Source organism: Oryzias latipes, chromosome 11 (assembly GCF_053564925.1).
Source record: "Oryzias latipes strain Hd-rR chromosome 11, Olatipes_Hd-rR_3.1".
Classification (NCBI taxonomy): Eukaryota; Metazoa; Chordata; class Actinopteri; order Beloniformes; family Adrianichthyidae; genus Oryzias; species Oryzias latipes.
Genome location: NC_136247.1, coordinates 18,745,496 through 18,771,766, shown reverse-complemented (window position 1 = coordinate 18,771,766; position 26,271 = coordinate 18,745,496). Strand labels below are relative to the sequence as shown.

At 40.4% G+C, this 26,271-nt stretch overlaps 2 protein-coding genes across 3 annotated transcripts; one reads left to right on the top strand and one right to left on the bottom strand.

Moving 5' to 3' along the window:
• Window positions 1-1,347: 1,347 nt before the first annotated feature.
• Window positions 1,348-9,539, bottom strand: gpnmb (glycoprotein (transmembrane) nmb). 2 transcript variants are annotated; one of them, XM_011480851.4, is made up of 12 exons: window positions 9,298-9,539; window positions 8,079-8,234; window positions 7,859-7,999; window positions 7,098-7,271; window positions 6,851-7,012; window positions 6,463-6,768; window positions 5,742-5,801; window positions 5,474-5,671; window positions 4,219-4,324; window positions 2,282-2,502; window positions 2,115-2,205; window positions 1,348-1,957 (listed from the first exon to the last, which is right to left on the bottom strand). In XM_011480851.4, exons 1-12 carry the CDS (start codon window positions 9,365-9,367, stop codon window positions 1,804-1,806), a joined length of 1,839 nt encoding a protein of 612 aa, XP_011479153.1. In that variant the 5' UTR covers window positions 9,368-9,539; the 3' UTR covers window positions 1,348-1,803. The 2 variants fall into 2 exon arrangements, with proteins under 2 accessions (XP_011479153.1, XP_004073887.1); XM_004073839.5 differs by having other exon boundaries at window positions 7,838-7,999; window positions 9,298-9,508.
• Window positions 9,540-12,494: 2,955 nt separating this feature from the next.
• Window positions 12,495-20,595, top strand: LOC105355066 (polypeptide N-acetylgalactosaminyltransferase 15-like). The gene is made up of 10 exons (XM_011480852.3): window positions 12,495-13,144; window positions 13,232-13,398; window positions 13,545-13,749; window positions 15,212-15,379; window positions 15,510-15,627; window positions 19,388-19,582; window positions 19,663-19,794; window positions 19,866-19,967; window positions 20,047-20,190; window positions 20,267-20,595. The coding sequence occupies exons 1-10, from the start codon at window positions 12,639-12,641 to the stop codon at window positions 20,453-20,455; spliced, it is 1,926 nt and encodes a 641-aa protein (XP_011479154.2). The 5' UTR covers window positions 12,495-12,638; the 3' UTR covers window positions 20,456-20,595.
• The last annotated feature ends 5,676 nt before the right edge of the window (window positions 20,596-26,271 follow it).

Below are 26,271 nucleotides of genomic sequence, written 5' to 3'. Positions count from 1 at the left end.
TTTATTTCTAGATGAGATTGTGTTAAAATGATTATAGGACAGTTTGTTCAAGCTGCACCTTTGGATGACGTGGAGGTAACAGGGGGGGGAGAAACCAAAGGAAGTAAAACTATAAACCCGTTCAAATGAAGGTAATTAGTTGACTAAGAAAAGCATTTGGAAGTGGAAGTGAAATGAACTGTCACTGCATGAGGCTAGGAAAGTGCTCGTGTTTGTGAGATTACTCCCCAGATGGAAGAAGGAAGACGATACAAAGAGACGGCAGAGGCATTAAAAGGTATTTGAAGCTACGGCTGGAAGCACAGTTTTCAAGTGTAAAGTCAAAACAACAGTGAGGGGGAAGCTGTTAATGTCTGCCACTAGATTCCTGGGAAGGCAGGTTATCAAAAATACTCTGGTATTCACACTATGAAGGTTTCCATGTAAAAACTCTAAGAACACACAACCACTGACCCCATTGGATTAGCAAAGTTATCTTTAAACCATCAAAATAAGGAAAAAGGAAAAAAATGCTTTCAGCTCTTCCTGATCAGATTTTCTAATGAGGGCAGGGAAATTAAGCTCCTGCTGAGAAACATAGTTGTCCAGTGGCTTTGCTTTCTCATGCAACAAGACTTTTTGATGAAAACATCACGTCTTATTAGAGAATTGAACTTTAAGTGTCAATAGGCCTTTTCATAAGAACAATTATACATAGCATATTTTAAATACCCAAAATTTTTGGCTTCAGAAGAATTCCCAGAGGAATTTTAAACCTGAAAGCCCCGCTCCAATCATTGTTTCATCTATTTTAAAAGCATTCCCAGTGGTTGTTTTAATTATGATTGTACCATTTCATGCCAAAATCACAAAAAGTTTTTTTTTTCTAGGACATAGTTTGAGGGGAGCAACAGTAGTTCATTAGAAATTCACCTGAGTTCTGGGCGAAACTATGGGAGAGTCCCTCATTTCCCATCATCACTTTGTTTACACTGTCTTCTGCTAGCTTAAACCTCTTTTACAACCCCAACCATACAACATTGGAGCTACTGTGTCCAGCCGTACAGTTCTGAGCCAGATGCAGCTCAGACGAGGAAAACAAAGCCGTACACGGATCTCTTAATCTACAAGATGCATCAGAATGGAGTGGAGCAGGGAGCTTGTGACCTGCCGACTGTAACACCTAGATTGCTGCTACAGACGCTTTCCATCTGCAATTTTTCTTCTGCTAAAAATACTCTAAAATTAAATTTTAAGGCATATTTTTTTGTGTCTTCCATCATCAGAAAAATGCCACAAGAGGATGTTAAAAACACCAAAAACCCAACTTTCATTGGAGCGGGTCATTAAACAAACCACGACAAAGTCTGTTAGTTCAATCTTTATTAAAGACAGCTCATCAAACTATGAAATGCTTGTTTATAATTAGTCTTGAGATACTGATCTAAAAAATATTGCAGATATCATAATTAATGTGGACTCATAATTGGTCCTACTGCTATAAAGGCAAGACAAGGAGAACAACCTACTGCAAAATACTCTTAACACAAAAAAAGGGAAGAAAAAGTTATAATTAGACAAGTATGTTAGATCTCTACATAAAATCAGTTAGAATGGTCACAAATTTAAGAGTCTCGAACAAATCATCCGAAAAATCACATGACTGTAGCGTTAAAGACTTTCACTTGAACCCGCAACTCCAGATACAATTGGGATATTAGTATAATTTCTGAAAAATTATTCCTATTGATTTAGGAGTTGCCTTTACTATGCCACGTTCAGCATTGCAATGTTGTCTTTTTATAGACAACCTTGTTAACAGTGTTACGCAGGGTGTCTCTCTGTCAGCAGGTGACGGCTCTCTTCACTGGAGGGGAAGAGAGCTTCTCTCAGCCGGACCATGTGACCTGCTGCTCCGGCGTGGCCACAGTTCTCCTCCACCTGTGTCCTTCGGATGGGCCGGTAGACTTTGTGACGCCTTACAGGAAAAGGGGGAAAAAAACGTTTGAAAGAAGGAAATTAAAAACAACAACATTCTGATCTAATAGGCTGATTTAATGAGCCTGGTCTGTTCTGATCTAATAAGCTTGATATGATATTTCTGTTTGTAGCTTTAAGACGTAAGAACCACTCACTTGTAGATTAGATATGCAACAAATCCAAAGATGGCCAATAACACAGCGGCTGATGAAAGAACCGCCCCAGCAGAACTCGCAGGCTTGTGAGCTTTAAGGTGCACGGGTCAAAAGTGAGAAAACAGACCACTGGCCAGACACTCAGCAGGTAGGTTTGTGTCACTAACCGGGCGGGTCCTGGGCCTTGCTGATGGTGACGATGGTGCTAGCGAGCGCCATGCTGCTGGAGTTCTCCAGGGTGATGTTAACACAGTAGGTGCCAGGTTCCAGAAACCGCCGCCTCAAATTCACCTGGCAATCTGACGAAGGCGGCACATCATCACACATGATGTTACGCACCTGGGTGCAGCTGGGGTCGGAGACGATGGTGCAGGCTGAGGTGGGGATGCTGAGGATGAGGAATGGAGAGATGAAGGCTGCCTGACAAAGTCAAAATGTTCACTACCCTTTAGTGGCGTTGCTAGATGAAAGCTTAGGAGAAATTAAGATTTTTGCCTTCATTTTCTTTTCAAAAGTCCCACTCCAATCATCTTTGGATCTATTTTCAAAGTGATCCCAGTGGTCTTTTAATTATGATTATGCCATTTTTAGCCAAAATAAATGGCATAATAATAGCATTGTGGTTTCCTGGACCATAGTTTCTGCAGTAGTTCATTAGAAGTTTGCCTCTGAGTTGTAGGGACCATTGCTATGGAGGAAGCATGGCCCCACTTCCCATCATCCCTTCTTTCTAGCTGGCTTACAGCCTAAAACACTCCCAACCTAATATTACCGGTGCAACAAAAATGGTGAGCAGTACTGGAGCTATCCAGCCGTACAGTTTTAACAAGCTACCAGGTCAGAGGAGGAAAACAATGACGTACATGGATCTAGTTGTCTAAACTCAAACTCAAACTTTGTTTAATTGTGTGGTGCCTTTCACATCAGTACACAACACAAAACTCTGTACATAAAAGAAAACAAAATAGTCATAAAATATGAAGATAATTGAAGAGAATCAAAAATTGACACCCCTCGCTCACCATATTCCTCCCTCCACCCACCCAGTTCCCCCAACATAGCCCTGAACAGAAACGTATAACTGTGGCTTAAAGAAAAACTCTACGTCTACAAGTTGATGCATCAGCATGAAGCGGAACAGGGAGTTTGTGACTTATTTTGTAGGTCCTATGTCACATCTACAAGCTTTCCATACTGCACTTTTAGTCTGCTCCTGATTTACAATGATTTGAAAAGATAAATATTGAGAAAATGAAACTTTAAGCTTATTTTTCTATATAAATATATCTATCTATCTCTATCTCTCTCTCTCTCTCTCTCTCTCTCTCTCTCTATCTATTTATATATCCTCGATAAACAGAAAAATTGCTTTGACACCAAAAACATGATTGTCATCAGAGTGAATCTTTAAAAACACAACAACCAGCCTCAGTTTTATGAAACAAGAATGTAAAAAAAGATTCAGATTCAGTACAAATATAAAATACTGAATAGAGCACAAATACAACAAAATTTTTACTCTTCTTCTTACACACAATGCATCTGGACATTAACTCTCAAAACAATTGAATCGGTTAGTTCAAAAGGGGCCCAAGTCCACATTTTTTCAAAATAGAGATATTATATGTTCTATGGTCTTCAAGGGAAAAGCTATCTGATTATGTGCAAAAAAGTCTCAAGTCCGTTGTAATGTATTGACTATGCTTGACTTTTAAAATGCATTACGTAAGTGCAAAATTCCTGGATTTGGGCCTCTCTTGCATGGGTTTTGCTTTATCCCATAGATGGCAGCACTAGTTATCCTATATGGCAGCGCCCCTGTTTATTTCAAGAAGGGCCTAAGTCCAGAGACTTTAGTTTGCTAGTCCTCTGAAATGATCAAAGTGAGGTGCTTCATATTATAGCATTTGTAAGCTATGAACTGGTGCTAAATCTGAGTAAAGTATTAATCATTTGGTGTACCCTCCTTTTAAGCTATGCAATTAAAATCATTTCCTGGAAAAACAAACCTCTTGCACTTGGGCCCCTTTTGAACTAACTGATTCTTTTTTTTTTTTGCACAAAAATCTGGAGAAATATGTCAATTTTATAAAATAATACCCACCTGCCCAAACATTTTACCACAAAGTTGACCTCAGTGTTGGTCACTCTTGCAGCAGACACGTCCACAATGCGACTGTTTGGCCAGCTCTTCAGTGGGTGCTTTGGCTCTGTGAACCACAGATTGGTCTTTTTTTCAACTCAAGGCCCTAAAGCCAAATTTATCTGAGTCCCTTTATCAATCAGTCAAGCATAATATATATTAAAAAAAGCACTTTTCATGCAGCATAAAAAAACAGACAACAAAAGAAAAAAAGAAAAAGTGTAAATGAAAACCAACCCATCCCTTCGCCCTCCTGTCCATTCCCACATACACCCTGTGACCGCATACACAATGCATACAGGCTTAAACATGACTTTAATTCAAAAAGAGACATATGGCTTGGTTTTGCTGTGAGGAGACAGTATATGGGAATCCATTTATACCAGGAGCCAGCACAGCCTCAGAACATTGGCCACAGTGCCCACCCACAGCAGTGAGCAACAGGGTCCACTCCACAGCCAAGAGGCTGTAATGCTGGACCCCAGCCGCCCCAGCAAGGGTGAGCACCACGGCGACAGCCCTAGACAAAACAGGCAAGCCCTGTTACAAAGAATTCCCATTTGGAAGCACTGAGTGAATCAATCCCAATAAAAAGAAATTTCAAAATATAAAATATATTTAAATATATAAAAGCAAAAATAAATACAAATAAAATAAAACATAAATATAAAATAAATGAAATAAATTATTTGTTTGATTATCATGTTAAAAAGGAGGATCTTTTCTAATATAAGATAGTGTGATAGCAGGACCCCTCCTGGCACACCATGTCAAATGTCAAAATCCATTAGTAAACTGCAGCTTATGTTTGAAATATTTGTTTTAAAGAGTGTGATTTCTGATTATAGAGTGATATGGATATATTTACAGAATATATTTATAAAATAAAAGAATTTGCCGCAATAAGTCATTGTGGCATTCCAACGTAATCATCACTTTTTAATGTTTTTCCTGCAGAACTGTGATCAAGATCTTACAAGGTTCCTCATAATAATGAAACTACTAAAATGTCTAAATGACCAGAAACAGAATGAGAAACTGGTTAAGATGTCAAATCACAAACTTTTGTAGATACTGCTCTCCCCCACACACCGACTAAGTTTGCTGCCATAAAAATTTCTCCAACCTAAAAGTGCCCAACATGCACCAGGAGGCATGATTTGAAACCAAATGCTATTTTCAAACAGCAGGACATAGAATAGAAACATCCACTTACCAACAATGGTAATGTTTCCTGTGAAGGTCCCATAGGCGTACCGTAAACACTGATTGGAGTTGAGTCGCTTGGTGCGCAGCCATGGCATGGTGGTGGTGGAGATGGACTCAGTGGGGGGTAGGGGCTCTGTGCTCGGCAACCCAGTGGTCATGGAGGTGGTGGAGGATGACAGAAAGGGCTGGCTGGTGCTTAGTGGAGCTGAAAGGGATAAGCTCTATGTTTAAACTTGATTTTAACAAACTGCCTACATTACGGTTAAAAAGCTCACCTGTTGTGGTCCTTATCTTAGTTGTTACAACGTGACTGGCAGGAGCCGGGGTTGGAGTGTCTAGAATAAATAGACAGTTTTCAGATCAGTTCAGACAGTATAGTTTTAAGTCAATCTTTGTAAAACCGATAAATTTGGTTCAGAAGTGGTTGGATTTTCTCAGGATTTGCACAGTCACAGTTTCAGAAAACCAGAGACAGAAAAGTGCTGGTGGTGACAATGTAATTCAGAACAGTTAAGTTAAATCGTCTTTAGATCTTTTGTAAAAGCGTTCCCAGTGGCTATTTTTAACCAAAATTAAAAAAATAAGACAAAATAAAAACTGTTGTTTTCTAAGACATAGTTTCTGCTGAAAGGCAGTAGTTCATTAGAATCTTACAAGATTAAGTTGAAGTTGTGCAAAATGAGATTTTTTTTGGAAGGAGAAAAGGTTTTGTCTGACGTTTCCTGAGCTATAAAAGATAATCATCTTTTTCTTTCATTGTTATTCCTTCTGAATATACACTTGCACTTCTTTCACTCACTTATTCTGACCACTAGGTGTCAATGTAAGACAGATAGCAAGAGAAGAAGAAGTATTATCTGTCCCGCTGACATGTGACTGTTTTTGCAAAGACTTGAGAAAAAAAGTTCCTTTTTTGTCTGATTCTAACAACCTCCAAACAGAACAGCTTTGAATGAATTGTATGTGTCTGTCTTTGTGGAACTTTAAGCTCAGTACCTGTGTGAGGTGGAGATGAGGTGGCAGACGCTGGGGGACACTCAACAGGGAACGCTGCCTCCACCACCAACTTTACACTCATCTTCCCCAGCGATGTGTAGGTGTGTGTGGTCAGGTCTCTGTGCGTTACCAGCTGGTTGCCGTCTCTGAAGTCCCAGATGTAGTCAATGGCTGCTGCAGTTTTCAGGTAGTTGCTAGGGTCATGAAGGTGAACCGTGAAGACCACGTCCTCGCCACGGATGAACACATTTGCAGACTGGTTAACCGCAGACTTCTGGAAGATGTCGACTACTACTGGGATCTTATCTGAATCAGTGTTTGAGAAGGAATAAATTAACAATTCTCTTTCTTGTCTTTAAGCGTAGGTGGTGAACATGTTTGCCGTTACCTGTTACGAAGTAGACACTGTTGTCGGTAGTGAGGGGGCTGTATTTCCTGCGCTCCCGCTGCCTGTAGACCAAGACCTCCATGACTTCAGCTCCCAGAGGGATGTTGGTGGTGTTTATGGTCACACTGGATGAGGAGCCATCACACGTTTCATAGTACTGTCCTGGAGCCAAAAAGAAGACAAACAGATGAATCTGTAGGCTTTACTTTTCCTTTATGTTTGCCTGCCTGTGCACCTCTTTACTAACCCATTGTGTGCCAGACGTAGACGTAACTCTTGTGCCTCCAGTCGTTGCTCTGGGGGAAGGGCTTGCCATCAGGGAATACATTACATTTAGTTTTGTCAATGCACTTCCCAAAGCCATAGTCGTCCAACCAGGATGTCCAGTTGTAGACGTAACCAGAGCGAACTTGTCCATTAGCTGTACCAAAGAAAAAAGTGTTGTTACTAAAGAACAAAGCCGATATGGTGATTCTTGAAATGAAGTAAATTCATGTGATATGGATTGATATGGATGCCATGTTGGAGCCAGACGACGTCAGTAAACAGTGATTGGTCTGCGTCAGTCTGAGTCATTGTTTCTATAGCAACCTCTCACCCTAATCAGGAGTGAGCTTGTTGGAAGGCTATACCCATTCCACTTGAAAGCGTGTTACACAAAATCTGTCAATCAAGAATTGTGAATGTTCAACACCAGACCAAATACTTCGAGGTGACACCACCTACTTTTATCGAGGCATCTGATTGGTTTGTTTATAACATAAATAATTTTCACAAAGGAAAAAATATCACGAAAAAAAATAGAATTATCAAGAACATGTTAAAAACGTGGCAGAGCAAAAACGGTTGTTCTAACAAATATAATGACTGAGTAACAGCTGTTTATTTCTCAATAGAAGTCAATGGGATTTTGGTGTCTTGGAGCCAGCGTGTATTTATTATTTAGAATGACAGGGGGGGTTTTCTAGCCTAACTTCCTGGCAGCACCTGAAGCCTCCAGCTCCGTACCATCCTCACAGTGCTCATCCCACACGAGGTCTCCATTATCATCCTCCTTCTGGCAGGGAGGATACTCCAGCTTGGCTGTGAAGGTGATGCATGAGCCATTGAGAGCCGGACTGTCACTGGTCAGGCGGACTTTGGGTTTACCTTCATCAAAGAGGCACAAACTACTAATGAGTGAAAACAGGCCAGCAGGTGCAGCAAGGACTTGAACGGACTCGGTTACCTCTGTGATGTGTGAGCTCTCTCAGCTTTGAGTCCAGTGGTGGATAGAGGTAATCGTCCCATGGGTTGCTGTCTGGGTCCCATCCGGGAATTGGAGGAATTGGAAACGGAAGCTTCCTTGTTAAAGAATGCTTATGGGAAAACATATCTCCATATGCTGTAAGAAGAGAAAACAGGCAGCTATTTAAAAAAGGTATGCATCATAAAAATTCCTCAATTTTATTATTGTTATTAAATTTGGTATTTTCCCCTTTTTTCCCCTTTGTGGGATCAATAAAGTTCTATTCTGTTCTATTCCTATTCTGTTTGGCTAAAAACAGGTATCCTGTTTGAACCCTACTCTGGATAAATATAAAAAACAAGAAGTGTTTCATAAATTAAAGCATTAACATTTGTAACAAAATAGCTGAGAGTTGTTAGTGGGAATACTTTCTGGCATAAAAATACATAAACCTTACATTTAAAATGTTCACTCTTATCTTATTGTCTAACCACATGACTTTGTATCATTCTTTTAGTGGAATCCAGAGGAAGAAAACAACAAATTCCAAAAAACTAATTTGATTAAAGTGAAATCTAAAAATAGTTTAGCTCATGTATATAAGGCATATAGTAATGTAATGTATTCTGTTTTGCTTAATTCACGTTTAACCTGATTTCGGACATTATTTTATTTATACAAATAAATCAAAATTTTCCCTGTTTTTAGAACTTCATTAAAAATGATTTTCTGTCAATCCAAATAGGAGAATGTCCTGTTTGGAGGGTGGATGGCAGCTTCACCTCACCCCTTTAATTAGGTTCATGGGACTCTGACTAGAGGCAGCTTATGACTTTCTATTGCAAACTATCAATGCAATAACCGTCAAAACATTTTTGTCCTGGAGAGATTGCAGTAATTAATAGACTGTTAATATCACACGCCTAAAGTTACTGCTCAAGTAAAACACTTGGATTCAACACAATTTTTGCGTCATTCATATTGGGATATCTTTTTTGGTTACTTTTGGAGTAATACTCATTTTTTGTGGTTATAGTGATTTCATTTGAACACAATTTATGTTTTTTTTAGCCTTTTTATTTTATTTATTTTTTTTATTTCCTGAGTTAAAATAATCCAGCAACAAAGGTAGTCCCCTTTAATCTCGGAGTTGGATTAAAAAATCCCACATGCCCTATTTTGAACTATGGAGTTTCTAGTGTGTGGAAGCATCACTTACTTTTGCGTCCATCGGTTGGATGAGTGATGCAGGCGCAGACCAGAACAAAAACAGTTAAAATGACGCGCATGTTCGCAGCTCCAAGAGGAAAATTGTTGAGGAAAATAGACTAACTGAGCTCGAACCTCTTCTTCTCTCAACAGCTTGTCCTATCCCCAACCCTCTGCCTTAAATGTATCGAGACTCCGCTGTGCGCACAAACATGTGATGCCTCCAAACGAGAAGCGTCTGGTCACCTATTAGACTCCTGGATACAAAGCTGACGCGCATGCTCATTTGACTATTTTCTCTCTGTCCCTGTCAAATTAACTATTGAGTCTCTAACATTTTTAATAACTAGTTGCTGAATATTCTTTTTTTGGCAACCCCTAACATATAAAAGATATGACCTAAGTTTGAAAAGGATTACAATAACTGTGATTATTTGACCTTTGCAACATTTTTCGCGATTGTTATGCCCACATTTCAGATGTCGAAGCGTGACAGACAGCAGATGACACGTCTGAATGATTAGGCGTTTTTGCCCCCGCGTGGACCAGCGGTCACGACCATCTGCGCACGGACTCAGAGGTGCCGGTTGCGCAATGTGCGCAGGCCAGAAGCAGAAGGAAGGCATAGGGTGTGCAACGAGGGTCAGATCGTTTTCAACACCATCCAGCATGTGATTGCTGGCTCTTAGTGTCACAAGGGCGTTTGGAAACAAACTGAACCCAAACATCTGAGAGAGAGACAAAAAATTACAAGTAAATAAATACATAAAAATAGGAAGAATTTCATTAAAGTGATGGACGGCATCTTAGATAGATAGATAGATAGATAGATAGATAGATAGATAGATAGATAGATAGATAGATAGATAGATAGATAGATAGATAGATAGATAGATAGATAGATAGATAGATGGATGGATGGATGGATGGATGGATGGATGGATGGATGGATGGATGGATGGATGGATGGATGGATCGATCAATCGATCGATCGATCGATCGATCGATCGATCGATCGATAGATAGATAGATAGATAGATAGATAGATAGATAGATTTTATTTCTGTCAATCAGTCATAAACACACACACAATGCAATTGAATGCAGTGCAGTTAATATTGTTTAGATCCAAGAGTAAATATCTGCAGAATAAACAGAAACAAAAGTCGATAGACCTGTTTAGGAATAAGAATCACCCTGAGTTTAAAAAATATGACATTATGAGTTTTTGTAAGTAAAGCAGACATATTTGATTTTAAGTCAAAGTTTGATTAGTAAATTCTTTAGCTGTTTGTTCTTTCTAATTTTTTGGGTTTGAGGTCAGGTAGAGCCCTTCAACAACAAATTCCTTAAGAAGTCTCCAGCTTGTCCAGAATCCGGCATAAAGATTGTTAGCAGGAACTAGCAGAAGAGATCACATCACTGTTAGTTTCACTTCCCTGGCTCCCAGTTGATTCTAGAATCAAGTTCAAAATCCTCCTGCTAACCAACAACGCCTTGAATGGTATGAACCCATCCTATTTTGAAGATCTCATAGTGTCTTACTACTCTCACAGTCTGTAGGCCTTGTGTAGGTCTATGGGGTTCCATCTGTGTCAAACACTGTTTATGTCTACTGAAGAAGTTTATTGAACACACTACACGTTGTGCGTGACCATATCGGGGAGCTGCAATTTCCCATGAATCCACTAGAGGGAAGCACTCCTCCGCTGGGTGCAGCTTTGATAGAACCACACACAGCACCATAAAGAATTCCAAAGTTTGCAGTTTCAAACATCTCAATAATCTCAAGCTATTTGTATTATGTTTGCTGATATATTTAACCACATGAAAGGATTTCTCAAGTTGGTGTAAGTGTGGAGTGTAAACAGAGGCGCCAGCAACACAACTTACCAAATGGAGAAACATCACAACAGAGAAGCAGACACCCAAAGACGCAGAGGCCAAAACAAACACTTTTTGAAAAACATTTAAAATTATGTTTGGCGAAGTTTCTGTTTCCGTTTTGTTCTCTGTTATTTTCTTGGAATTGAAAAATGCCACAACTTCTTTGGACATCCTCTCATGAGGCGTTCATGAATTTAATTTAATTCAATTTTATTTTAGAAATGTAGCGGTTTCCGGACATCGTGGAAAACAGAAGAAATGAATGGAGAAGAGAAGATCTTTGCGCAGCCACATTCTTCCCTCGGTTGAGCTGTCTGCTGCGCTGTCCTGCCTTCTAGTTCAAAGTTCTGGCTTGGAGTAACTTGTTGCACCTCTGCAAAAAAAGATTTCCCGGAATATTTGTGTGCGCGCGCTGGCACGGACGCGTGAGTCCATGATTTTTTTCAAACGTGCGCTGGAAACAGCTATGTCTGTGTTTTGGCTGCGCACTGAAACACGCGAGGAGCGCGCACGCAGCAACAATCTCCCAAAAATCTTCACTGCAACACATGAACTTCTCTCTCATCTCTTGCGCCCCTCTTTCATTTCCACCTTTCCTCCACCTCTCCTTTAACTTCTCATTGTCTCTTCAGGCCTCCCGATCCCCTTTACTCTGCAGAGCATAATCACAATGATCAAAGACCGGTCCTCCCTGTTATCCAGAGAAGGGAGGAGAGCTTCTAAACGCTCAATGGGGGGCATAACAACCGCTTAGAACAGCAAAGTCTGTCCCTGACCAGTTTGGAAACTGGAATTTGACGACTCAGAAGCTGTTTCACAGAGTTGTACAGAGTGGAATGGAACCAAGGTGTCAGAAAGAAAAGACGAGGATCGCCGCCAGCTGGCCAAAAAGAGGAGCGCCTTCGTATTTGACCCGCCTGCGTCAACACGAACCGCAGGAAATCTGTAAAGAAAAATCTGGCGTCTGACTTATGTAAAACATGTTTTTGCCGCTGGGACATTTCTTTTGTTAAAAGCATGCAATTTGTGGAGTCTAAAGTCTTTTCATGCACATCCAAGCAGCACAAACATCAACAAGAGTTGGAATAAAACAGAGTTTATGCTGTGGTGCTGGTGATGCTTCCGCACACGGAATGGCAGGTTAGGTGGATGGACCAGAAGCTCCTCTCAGCCAAAGTGAAAATTAGCGCAGGCTTTAGGACCGCGGGTGGATCTATGTGTCAGGAAAACCTCAAGCACCACAAATACTCAAAAACCTGCTTTGCGCGCCTAAGTTGTTATTTTGAGCCATGATGATGATGGAGTCCAGAGGACGCATGCGTAACAGCAACTACTAGGGTTTGTTTTTCCTCTGTATTGGATCATCCTTGCTGGGTGTCTTCACTTTGGTGAAATGCAATCGACTCCCACATTAGGCCAAAACAAAAATTTCAAGTGAAATATTGAACACGGCGACCTTTCAGCATGAAGCTCCGCAGAAAGGTTGCAGCTGTCCGCAGGAGGATGCTCTGCCTCTGGCTTTTGCTCCTGGGGCTTTCTCTGGCAATGCTGGGGATGTCCGATTTTTTAAATCACAAGGATCTTCACGCAGCCGACCCTTCCCGCCGTCCCCTCCAGTGGCTCCCCAGTCCACCAGAGCTGGAAGTCATCGTGGACTCTCTGGACCCTGCTATGGAGCTTGGCGTCGACACGGCTCCGCTAAAATCCCTTCAAGAGGACCAGCTGTTGTTCGTGTTCCCCTCCGCGCAGGGCACCTGGACGCAGCAGGAGAGGAAGCGGAGTTACAAGATGTTCAAGCGCGGAACTTTCAAGGACGCAACCGCGGCAGGACCGCTGGGGTCAGTCCGGGGGCGCACGGGGAGTATACAGATGGAGATGGAACAGGCTTCGGTTCAGAGGCACGGCTTCAACGAAGCGCTCAGCGAGACAATCTCACTGCATCGGAGGCCCCCAGAGGCTCGCCATCCTGAGTGAGCGCGTGAGAGCGCATGTCTGCAAAAAGTTTTTTTCCCATACAAATATATGCATTTAACTTAGACTGGTTTACAATTGCACAGATGTTTTGGGGAGAAATACAGCGAAATATTGCCTTCTGCCAGCGTTGTCATCTGTTTCCACGAGGAGCCCTGGTCCACGCTCATGCGCACTGTCCACAGCGTGCTGGACACCTCTCCCAGACAGTATCTGCAGGAAGTCCTGCTGGTGGACGACCTAAGCCAGAATCGTATGTCCATCCATCCATCCATCCATCCATCCATCCATCCATCCATCCATCCATCCATCCATCCATCCATCCATCCATCCATCCATCCATCCATCCATCCATCCATCCATCCATCCATCACTAAACGTTTTTCTGCCTCCTCATAGGTCACCTGAAGGCCAGACTAGGCAGCTATGTGTCTGGACTTGATGGGGTTCGTTTGATTCATAGCACCAGGCGCCTGGGTGTAGGCGGTTGCCGTACGATGGCGGCCGCAAAGGCCAAAGGGCAGGTTCTGGTGTTCATGGATTCCCACTGTGAGTGCCATGAGGGTTGGCTGGAGCCTTTGCTGGAAAGAGTTTCACAGGACAGGTGAGTTTTTCATTAATACACAGCTTGTAAAGGATCCTTGTTATCCCAATGCAACATTTTTGAGCTATTTACACTAATCGATCATTTAAATACAATAAGAAATCTAGAGCTATGTGACGTAAAATACTTCAAATCAAGATAATTGGGTCAGACAGACCTGCAGATACTGTCCATCAAGTATATCTTATATACGTTCAAGAATGTGCTAAAAGCTGGTTCTTGAATGAGTGTTTAGCCCATAGTGGACGAGCAGGGAGGGGCTTCTTCTTCTTTTCTTTTGCTACTGTTTACTAGCCCATATCTTCCCCCTACAGTTACAAGAGACTTGGTGCAAATGTCAAAGCAGTACAAATCTCATAAACATGTGTTCCGACATATGAAAGACTTGGCTTGGCTACATCAGTAGTTTCCATCACCAAGTATGAATGAGGAGTGAATGAACAATGGACACATTGTAAGCGCTTTGAGCGTCTGGAAAGGCGCAGATAAATCCAATCCATTATTATTACTATTATTTTGATTGGGCACAAACCACAATGATCAATTTCTCCTCCATGATCAATTTCCAAATAGTTGGCACTTCCATGAAATAAAGGGGATGTCATCCATTCCAAATCGGAGTCCCAGTTTGGTCAAAGTTGAACTTGTTTAACTGCAATGGCTGCACATTTTGCATGTGGAGCCTGAAAATGGTTGTAAAACATGCTCAGTGTTGAAAATGCCGGAAGAAAATGTTAAGAACACAGTTATCAAATGAGTGGATCCTTAAACACTGACAACCTGACAACACGCAACAGCACAACAAAAAAAACATAAACCTCAATTATCCTTGTTTAACTGCAATGGCTGCACATTTTGCACGTGGAGCCTGAAAATGGTTGTAAAACATGCTTAGTGTTGAACTCGGAAGCCCAAAAAGCACATATACACACGTTTACATAGACTTTTTATTGGAAGTGATTGCTTGAATTCGCAAATTGCAAAGGGCAGTGTGAATGAAGCTGTAGACAACCACTTCTGCGAGAAGTGAGGTGATCTCAGTAGGTCTCCCTCTGTTGTCGAGTAGCAAATCAGGAGAGTTGAGACGTGAAGCCTTCAATCCTTTACTTTCATGATTTGTCTGTGGCCTGGATCTTGGGCTGCCTGCAGCGTGGTTCTAATTAGAGCAGGTAATTAGGCTGAACTCTGAGGCTTGGAATCTGTTGCAGCTCCCTTCTGTCTGAGACTCCGCTGTTTCCTTTTCTAATCTCTTCATCCTGTTTTCTGTTAGCATCCCATCATAACCCATATTAGTTGGAGGAAAAACTTCAAAAAGGCACGTGTGGACCACAGTTTGAGTTCAAAGCCTTTACACACACTCAGACTGTTGCTAATACATAAAAAAGATCAGTTTTTAGTCCATGCTGCACACAGATGTTAAAAAGTTTTTCATGCCGACGATCTGAAAGTGTTGTCTTTATAGGAGCAGAGTGGTGTCTCCAGTTATGGACGTAATAGACTGGAAGACGTTTCAGTATAATGCTACCCAGTGGCCTGTGAGGGGAGTTTTTGACTGGAGACTTGACTTCTACTGGGAATTAAATCCTCCGCTGCAAGAAATTCCTCCAGAAGAGGCTGTTTTACCGTTACAGTGAGTTTACAGCTGCCTTATCCTGCGGTTATAACAGAGCAGCTTCCTGAGTCAAGTTATCAGGAACAAATCTTGATGAAGTTTTCAATAGATCATGTTGTAGATTTGATAAGGTTTGATTTTTGTCCAGGAGCCCAGCTTTGGGAGGCGGAGTTTTGGCCATTGACAGAAATTTCTTTCAAAGCGTGGGAGCCTATGACCCTGGGATGCTGCTGTGGGGGGCGGAACAAATCGAGCTGTCAATCAGGGTAATTACCAGCTGATCTGATGACAGCACCGGGGGCTCCTGCAGCTCACAGAGATGCACAAACGGAATCCGCAGACAGTGTGAGGCATTTTTGCATGGCCTCAAAAATGCCGTGGTCCTTGTGTGTGGTTTTGGCTCAGCGATGAATGCAAACTGAAAATAAAATGTTATACAAAACACGATTACCATATAGGGTCCAAACTGAGATGTTTGTCATGAAACAATGTTCAGTTCTTTTTCTGGAAAGACAGAAAAACAGACTTTTAGAAAAAAAAACACGTAAAACTGCACAGCAGTTCACAAAATCTGTCAAATTTCATACAAAACAACATATTTTAAAACAAAAGGTTAAAACACACAAAGAGGAAATTTGTAAAGACTTTATACTGTTTACAATCATTTTTTTCTTTGGATTTGAGGTTAATCTTTATGCACCTGCAGTATTTTAATTTCTGTGAGATTTTCATGAAGCAATCAATCCAGCGAGTATATCAACATTACAACTTAAAAATAAGCCATTGACCCTGCTAAAATAGTAAAAAAATAAAAGCTAATTTGAGACTTTTTACCTCGGAAGAAACTGAAGGTATCACCTTAAGTTTATGAAGAGAATTTCTTCTGTTTTTCTGAACAGAGATTTCATCAAAAAACTTTGAACATGAAATAAATAATTTGCTGCATTATGGAGTATTTACTCCCTTATGCTGACACACCAGAGGAATCACTATCAAATATGAGATTATTTTAAATTTATTTGTACTGGCAACTATTCTTATCATAGAAACACTTTATTTTGGATTTAGTTTTATAACAAAATGCTAAAAATGCTAATTTTATGTTTAAATTTTAAATGGGCACTGCAGGAAAGAAATATGAGGGTATAATAAACCCAAATATCAATGGTTTTTTTTCAGTGACCTTTATATGAATGTCATTGAGTTAGTGTTAGAATGGGATTAAAGTCTCTCTTGAATCATGTTTTAAACTATCATAAAAACGTTCCCAGGGGTCTTTTAATTATGATTACGCTGTTTTTTTAGTCAAAATATAAAAAAGGGCTGTTATAGTTTCTGCAGAGCGGTAGTAGTTCATTAGAAAGTCACCTTTTGAGTTGTAGGCGGGACCATTGGGATGGAGCAACCTTGACCCCCAATTTCCATCACCCACAACTGAGCTCTCTGTTCACATGCTCTCCCTCTGGCTCTAAGCCCATCCTTACATAAGCGGTACAACGATAATAGTGAGCAATATTGGAGCTATCAAGCTATATATAGTTATAACCCTTGTGCTATCCTAGGCACTTTAACATTGGGAGTTGGGTCATCTAGACCAGTGTTTTTCAACCAGTGTGCCGCGGCACACTAGTGTGCCGTGGGAGATGGTCAAGTGTGCCGTGGGAAATTGCCCTCATTAACTGATTTAACAACATTTTCCATCTCCAGGATTTCAGTTCTCTGTTCATCCCTACAGGCCCTGATAAAACACTAAGAAATTGGGAATGAAAGATGAAAGATCGTAAAATACTTTTTTTCTTTGTGTTTATTTGATTCTATAAAATATATTTTATAAGGATGACAGTACCGCGATTTAGCCGCAGCTTCCGCTGTGTTAGGAAAATTTCCGCCCCTTTAACTGTCTCCACCAATCAGTCTTGGGATTTTAATCACATGTCATCGGTCTGACCAATCAGAAATGGTTAAAGTCTTCACTTCCTTGTTCTGAATTCTACTGGAAAAGTCTCTCAGTTCTAACAAAAATACCAGCTAAAGCTCGTCTGTAGCGGTGTAGCTTTCCACAGAATCCGGTGTCAGACCGTGGATCAAGTGAACAAAACAATGAAGCTCAGAGACGCTAGTCTCTCTGAGTTCGGCGGATTATTAAACTACATCTCCCATGATGCATTTGGTTAAAGCGTGTGTGAGCGTCTGGGCGCACGACTCTCTCCTCTTAACGTAGTGAAACCACAACGACCACAAATCAAACAGTTTTTAATTCTTTTAACTTAACTTTGATCACATCTAAAAAAAAACAGCTGCAGCTTCCAGCTTTTTCTGCCACAATTATCACAAAAATGCATGTGAGATCATGGAGGGACTGTGGATCAATACAGACGGAGTTTCTCCTTTTTTTTTTTTTTTTTCAATGCTGGTGTGCCGCGGGATTTTTGTCAAGGTTGAAGTGTGCCGTGGCTCAAAAAAGGTTGAAAAACACTGATCTAGACCCACTAGAAAGTGCGCTGAACCTTTTTTCTTCAATGATTTGTGATCTTCACTGGTGTCCATGGATTACATGAAATCTTTCCACCTTTATCCACCTTTGTCATGGTAGGGAGAACACGTCAATGTAAGGGTGGGGTCATCTAAGGGTGGGGTCATCTAAGATAGCACAAGGGTTAAGTCAGATATCTACATCACAAATTAGCTGTTTTTCAAGCAGTTTTTTTTGTCTGCTCCTGACACAACGATTTGATTAACGAAATACAAAATACAAAGAAAATGCAGTTTTGAGATTCTTTTACCTTATGTACAATAATAAAAAATAATAATTGATACTTTATTTATCCCACAATGGGGAAATTCTTCACTGCATTGGCCCATCCCCTGGGGGGAGCGCTGAGCTGCCGGTTAGCTGCGCTCAGGGGGGATTGATCTGCCAACCTTTTGGTTGTTGGACGACCTGCTCTACTGCCTGAGCTAAACTGCCGCCCCTTCAACATCTGATGTCCTCCAACATCAGAAAAATGCCGGTGTAGGTACCGGATGTTCTCGGGTTGCCGGATGTTCTCGGGGTCCTTCAGGGTCCTTCAAATGAGTTGTATCACTAGAGGAGACATCACGTGGTTCCTCATGGGAGGAGAGCACCGCCATCTTGGTGAGGTCAAGTTTTGAAGACCAAATCACTTTTATAACATTTAATAAAGAGCTCTGTTTTTGCTTTCAATCACTTCATTATATGAAAAAGAAGAATGGCTTGAAATTGCTTAGTTTTGTTTAGAAATACAAACTTCACGAGTACCCCTAACTTAACTAGTATTAGACTACTTAGATTTTTTCTATGTTCCTTTATTTTATTTTACTTATGTTTTTATTTATTTGTGTGTTATGTTCATTGTTTCTTTTTTCCCCTCTATTCTTTATTTTCTATGTCAATATTTTATATTTGGCAATGGTGACTGATCTTCGAGGCAATATTGATTACATCGTTATTGTTCGTTGTTAACGTTAATGTCATTGTTAATGTATGATACCGCAATTGTCAATAAAGTTTTTTAAAAAACTTAGCGACGTTAACTCATTGGTCGTGGCAACTTACAGCCAATCAAATAGTGTGACGTCATCATTGGTCGAAGGACCCCGAAGGACCCCGAGAACATCCGGCAACCCGAGAACATCCGGTACCCACACCGGAATAAAATGTTAAGAACACAGTTATCAACGGAGTGGATCCGTAAACACTGACAACCTGGCAACACGCAACAGTACAACAAAAAAAACCATAAACCTCAATCCTATCCGAACTTGTGCTGACAAATTCAAAAGAGGTGTAGAGGAGTCCTTTTACCACGACAACTGTGGCTGTATTCAGTGGGAAAAAAAAAAACTATTATGCTTTCAAATTACAGCAATTTAAAAGCAAGGATCAACCTGTAGAAAATGAGAAACCCTGTAAACGAGACACATTTGTATTTTATTCATCACTTTTTAGTAATTATTCAAGTCTTTACTGTGAATTTGGAACAACTTCTTGAATTTTATTGTCAGGTGTGGTCCTGTGGAGGATCCATGGAAGTGGTGCCCTGTTCCCGTGTGGCCCATCTCAGTCGACATCACTTACCCTACATCTTCCCAGATCAGGAGATGCTCAGGAGAAACAAAATTCGGGTTGCTGACATTTGGATGGATGCCTACAAGAAGATCTACTACAGGAGGGACACACTTGCTCATTTAATCAAACAGGTGTGTGGGCCAGAAGGTGGGAATTGATTTAATTAGTGGTGAAAATGACAAAAAGGTAAAGGTCTTAACTGGATTTGCAGTCGGAGAGCCCAAACATTGCAGAACGGCTGCGGCTAAAGAGAAGTCTGGGTTGTAGGAATTTTCACTGGTTCCTGTCAACAGTTTACCCACAGCTCTATGTTCCCCAGGACAAACTGGCTTTGTCCGGCGAGGTACGACACACACACATTTGTCATGTTTGTTTCAGCTTGTGCAGTTCTACTCTTCTGTGCTTCTGTTACAGTTGTACAATGTGGGCACTGGCAACTGTGCAGACTACGCCAGGGAGGAACAACAGCAGGGGGCCGGCATGAACATAGCACCGTGCAGCGGGACGGGCAGCCAGGTAATCAGGACAACACGTTTATCTGTGATGCAGGAAGCAACGCTGACACATATAAAGGTAATGTGTGCTTGTGTTGCAGCACTGTGAGTTTAACTCTGAGGGGGAAGTTAGATGGGGGAGCATGGGGTCCTTGTGCATGCATGTTAAAGGAAACAAAGTGGTCCTCTCTCCATGCTCTGCCCACCAACCAACCAACAGGGGACTCAAGTGGAAATTCATAAAGGCAAGGCAGGAAAAGCTTTATAGCTGCAAAGATTTTATGGCTTCAATGACTCACTATTTATGTTTTACACCATCAGCTGAGCGGACAGCTCGTTCACCAGCAGTCTCAGATGTGTGTGGAGGCTGTTCAACAAGCAGGCCTGCTGCAGAGCAAAACAGGAGAAGTACATAAACCCACTGCAGGTGGACTCTACTTGAAACCGTGTACACGTCACCCCAGACAACAGTGGCACTTTGAGCAGTTAGTTGCCCCCAAAGGTAACTGATAGAGTTTACTAATAAAGTTATCAACCAGTTTTATAAACCAGAAAAAACCATTGTCAATCACGTGAAAGGAAAAACTTGAGATTTGTTCTGTTTGTTGAACTAAATATTTTTGCCATGATCCTCTATATTTACAATAAAAATGGTTAAAGATCTGATTTTGTGTTTTTGGGTAAAACTCAAGTCTTCACCCTGTGTTTCCAAATTTGACACAAACCATTATGTATTCAGTGTTGTAGTACCACTAAAACCACTGGAGGGTTTTCGAAAAACGGAGTGATCCTCCATGTTAAAAAGTCACATTTCATGCTGAAAATTAAGGTATTTACAGTTCGATCATAAGTACCCATTACAATCAATATAGCTTTGTTTCTATTCATGTCAACTGCAGAGTGAGTGGATAAACAATAAACAACCAAATCATTATTATTTCCTTCGAGTGCATGATTTTGGAGATTGTCTTTTTGATTGGCAGGTAAAGAAGCCTATTGGTGACAGAGTTTTAAACTTTACTTTGACCCACCCTGTTCCAGTTTTTGAAAAATTTTAGAAATGGGTGGAGTGAAATGCTGCCAGATTCACCTTATACTTTACTACTCAGTTAAATATATAATGTACTGACCAAAAATTTGGACACACCTTCTCATTCAAAGAGTTTTCTTTATTTTTATGACTATGACACTTTTTAACTCACTTCGAGTGGCACACTCTTTGCATTCTCTTGATGAGCTTCAAGAGGTAGTCACCTGAAATGGTCTCCAACAGACTTGAAGGATTTCTCAGAGATGCTTATCACTTGTTGGGCCTTTTGCCTTCACTCTGTGGTCCAGCTCACCCCAAACCATCTCCACTGGGTTCAGGTCTGTTGACTGTGGAGGCCAGGTCATCTGATGCAGCACCCTATCACTCTCCTTCTTGGTCAAATACACAGCCTGGAGGTGTGTTTAGGGTCATTGTCCTGTTGAAAATTAAATGATGGTCCAACTAAACGCAAACCGGATGGAATAGCATGCCGCTGCAAGATGTTGTGGTAGCCATGCTGGTTCAGTATGCCTTCAATTTGGAATAAATCCCCAACACTGTCACCAGCAAAGCACCCCCACACCATCACACCTCCTCCTCCATGCTTCATGGTGGGAACCAGGCATGTAGAGTCCATCCATTCACCTTTTCTGCGTCGCACAAAGACATGGTGGTTGGAACCAAAAATCTCCAATTTGGACTCATCAGACCAAAGCACAGATTTCCACTGATCTAATGTCCATTCCTTGTGTTCTTTAGCCCAAACAAGTCTCTTCTGCTTGTTGCCTTTCTTTAGCAGTGGTTTTCTAGCAGATATTCTACCATGAAGCCCTTATTGACACAGTCTCCTTTTAACAGTTGTTGTAGAGATGTGTCTGCTGCTAGAACTCTGTGTGCCATTGACCTGCTCTCTAATCTGAGCTGCTGTTAACCTGCCCTTTCTGAGGCTGGTGACTCAGATGAACTTATCCTCCGCAGCAGAGGTGACTCTTGGTCTTCCTTTCCTGGGGCGGTCCACATGTGAGCCAGTTTCTTTGTAGCTCTTGATGGTTTTTGTGACTGCACTTGGGGAAACTTTCAAAGTTTTCCCAATTTTTCCGACTGACTGATCTTCATTTCTTAAAGTAATGATGGCCACTCGTTTTTCTGTACTTCGCTACTTTTTTCTCTCGCCATAATACACATTCTAACAGTCTATTCAGTAGGACTGTGTATCCACCTGACTTCTTCACAACACAACTGATGGTCACAACCCCATTTATAAGGCAAGAAATCACACTTATTAAACCTGACAGGGCACACCTGTGAAGTGAAAAACATTTCAGGTGACTACCTCTAGAAGCTCATCAAGTGTGCAAACCAGTAATCACAGCAAAAGGTGTCTACTTTGAAGAACCTACAAATGACATATTTTCAGTTGTTTCACACTTTTTTTGTAATGTATATAATTCCACATGTGTTAATTCATAGTTTTGATGCCTTCAGTGTGAATCTACAATTTTCAAAGTCATGAAAATAAAGAAAATTCTTTGAATGATAAGGTGTGTAGCCACTGACTAGGTTCTGCCGGGGACCAGAGAAAATTACAGTGTCTGCCATTGACTTAGCAGGTTTACCCACCGATTCTATGTTTAATTTGAGAACTCCGTCGGGCGTCGTTACTTTAGCAAATTTTTAGAGATGTGGTCAACATCAGTATATATGTCACCAAAAATGCTACACAGAATAACTGGAAGTCAGGGATGTTTTTCTTGAAGTGGTAAATCAGTTTTTTCTGCTTTCTGAAACAGTTCAACATCTTTAACTGCAAATAGAGCTATAGCCACAAGAACCTGAGCTTCCTCACACAGTGGAGTCTGGCTATGCACAAACCATCTTTGTGTCTAATGCATAAATCAGCATAAAGAAATTATCTGCATGATTCCATGTAAGTGATATTGAATAGGAGATTTTAAAGCATGAATGATAATGTTTGTGACTTATATATTGACTTCTGTTGTGTCAGAGATCTGAAAACATGACAGCTACATCAGAAACTAGTATCCCTTGAAGATCTTTTTCAGATTTCATCTATAATGTAATGCCATACTTTAGTATATAAGGCTGTTACAAACTAAAAAACATTGAAGTAGAATTTTAAAAATGATTTGTAATTTAAAGCAAAGACAGCAGAGGGAGCCATCATCCTTCAACACCTTTCACTGTAACAGCTGATTTAGCTCATTTTGTCTCAAGTTTCACCAGCAACCACACTAAGCCTTATTGTGAACATAACACAATTTTCAAAAATCAAATCTAAATGATCTAAACCAGCTTTCTCACAACAATTTAAATCTGTGATTATCAACTGGCCTTCCTGGTATTCTAAAGGCCCCAGATTGTAGCAGTATGTCCCCCTGTTTGTCCCACATAAATGCTTCTGAGCCCCATGGAGCTCTTAGTCCAGTTAAATACACAAACAAGCACAAAAACGTTTCAATTCTCATGGAGTGTCTGCAGCTTCGAGGCAGAATCTGATCATATTGAAGGTCGTCTTCTATTATGTCAGCAGCCCATGTATTTAAGTTTGGGCTGCCACAAAGGAGGGGAGGAATTTCTCTCAAAGCATACCACATTTCACTGAAGAAGACCAACCAGACAAGAACTGTTCTTCAAAAATCAATAAAATTTGCACTTTGCCCGGAGCCCGTGCTTTTGCATACAGCATCATAACTGCTATTCCTTTCACAATTACAACTTGTATGGATACAGATAAAACAAATCAAGAATTACAACATCTAAGCATTTATATTACCTCACCCTCTAGAGTTACCATTTGTTTGTTTGTTAAATTAGAAAATATTGACTGTCAAATAGCCAAATGGACCAACGAACCGTCCAGGGTGTACCAGGGTGCATCCAACCCTAACCCAACAGTGGTTGGGATAGGCTCCAGCAACCATGTGACCCTAAGGATTTAGAAACTGATTAGACATTAAATCAGACATTTAAAAATATCATCTATATGTAAATGTTTTTAGTGCTCAAAAGAGCATAATTGATTATTACAACCGGGTTTTAAACATTTTTTTAATTTCATATTATAAGATTTTGTTCATAAAGTTAAATCATTTCTTTGAAACATCTGTATTTTTGAGAAAATTAACACTTTAAACAGGCTGCAGTGACCTTTTTAGCCTCAAAATTCCATATTTTTAAGCAGAAAAAAAAGAAATAATTTGATACATTTAACAGTTTAATCAAAATAATTAAGATTATGTTTTTTTTCAAGTTACTAAAATAAAAACATGGAATAAAGAAAGTCCCACTTTCTGCATGATATTATTGCCCCAAAAGATTAATCTTTGTGTGCAAGAAAACAAGACAGAAAATCTACATTTGATGATTGTGAGCTTTGATAATTGGGCAAAATTGAAAACAGACATGACTTTATAGATGAAATCACAATTTCCAAGAGTAGGAAAATTTGTAGGGTATTTAAATGAAACAGCCTCACTTTAAGATGAAGTGTTCAGTAAAACGTGACCAGTTTGACCTTTACAGCTGTGTCTGGAAACCGCCTCCTCGATTAGAAATGCTACTCTGTGGAAATAAACCTCTCCCAGATCTGTAAATCCAGATCTCTGTGTATTTGTACTCTGGAAGATAACTCCAGTAACTTTTTTTATACGAAAAATTTATGGAGGATGTAACAAATGAAAGGTTGAGTAAAAACTGCTCTGCAGTGAGACATGATAAGGGCTGAATGATGAGGCATTTGCCTGCAAACACAATGCTCCAGGTTCAGACTCCAGCTTTTTCTTTCTCTGATTTTCTGTGTGCAGTTTCTACTGGAGTCCCAAAAACAAGCAGATTAGGTTGTCTGGTGATTTTAAATCAGAACTGAGAGTGAGCATGCTCGGTTGTTTGTCTCCGTGCGCCACCTCTCGCCTGACAACAGCTTGGAGCGGCTCCAGCACTCCCCCCTCCCACTTGACCCTGAACAGCATGAAGCAAGTACAGAAAATGAATAGATTGAATGTTAACTAACTCTGTTCAGCGTAGCTATATGTGTGCCCTTTTGAGATATCATTGTAAAATTTCTTAACCTAAATCCAATATAAGCCAGGGTTTTTCTTTAGTTCCTCTTTTGGTGGATTTTTGTCAAAAATAAAGCTCAAATTATGCCTTAAAACACCTTTTTATGTTCATTTCTACATTATAACAAGTTAAAAAGGTTGTAGAGAAAGGTTGTAGAGATAAGTTAAAATGAGAGAAAAAGTTTAAAAAAAAAAGTAGCCATGGCACACTTACATCGTGGTGGATCCCAGTGAAGTCTTTCATTGATCTGACAAGCAGAAAGCTGCAGGAGGTAATAAATATTTTCTGGTCTTGTAGAATTTTTCTCCCGCACTTAAAAGCAAATATTTTCCTTCTTTCCACCCCTTAATTCATCTCCCTTCAGCCCTGAAACTGTCCCTCGCTGATGCTGTCTGACCTTTTGCATGCCCCCCTCTGCATTTTCCATCTCCTCTTCATGCTCAGGATGAGTGTGATAAACACAGTAAACACCCACATCAAATGCAGCTGGCTGCTGGGCATGTCATACTCTCTCCACACTGCAAACATCTTCCGGAGAACCACAGTGACTCAGATGAGCATCAGCTGCTGTGGTTGAGAGGAAGCAGGGTCTTCTTCACCAAAATCCATGGATCTGTTGTATCAGAAAAGAGGTGTCTGCACTTGTGCAAAGTGCAAACCTCAGAGAGGCTTACACAGACCTCGTTGATTCAAATGATCTGTAAAGAGCAATTAGGCCTTTGTGGAGCAGGGTTGACAAATAAAAAAGGAAACCAAGTGCATTAAAATATGACAGAAACTGGCAGCAATTAAAAAAAAAGACTCCAAGTTCAGCAAGGATGCTGTCAAACACCAAATGCTAAAAAAAAAAAGGCTTTTCCGGATAATGAACTGAGAAAAATAATATTGGGTGTGTGGATTGTACAGGCATGCTGAATGATGATTAATAAGCCTCATGAAAAAAACAAAAATAGAATTTTTAAAAAGCAACTAGCATTGTCAGAATCAGACAAATCTCCATATTAGTGTTAAAAGTTCCAGCATTTGCAGAGAAACATCAGCCCTTTCAGAACGTCATGTTTATTAATTGTTTATTGCCATTGGTCTGTATGCAAATTTACATGATCACTAATCTATCCATCTATCTATCTATCTATCTATCTATCTATCTATCTATCTATCTATCTATCTATCTATCTATCTATCTATCTATCTATCTATCTATCTATCTATCTAT

Excerpts from the sequence above, each read along its gene's own strand:
- gpnmb (XM_004073839.5), bottom strand. The coding sequence starts at position 9,367 with ATGCGCGTCATTTTAACTGTTTTTGTTCTGGTCTGCGCCTGCATCACT. Across the intron at positions 5,672-5,741 it reads TAAGATAAGGACCACAACAG|CTCCACTAAGCACCAGCCAG; the intron begins GTGAGCTTTTTA and ends TATCCCTTTCAG. Across the intron at positions 1,958-2,114 it reads GTTGCATATCTAATCTACAA|GCGTCACAAAGTCTACCGGC; the intron begins GTGAGTGGTTCT and ends TTTTCCTGTAAG.
- LOC105355066 (XM_011480852.3), top strand. The coding sequence starts at position 12,639 with ATGAAGCTCCGCAGAAAGGTTGCAGCTGTCCGCAGGAGGATGCTCTGC. Across the intron at positions 15,628-19,387 it reads AAATCGAGCTGTCAATCAGG|GTGTGGTCCTGTGGAGGATC; the intron begins GTAATTACCAGC and ends TTTTATTGTCAG. Across the intron at positions 19,795-19,865 it reads AACTGGCTTTGTCCGGCGAG|TTGTACAATGTGGGCACTGG; the intron begins GTACGACACACA and ends CTTCTGTTACAG.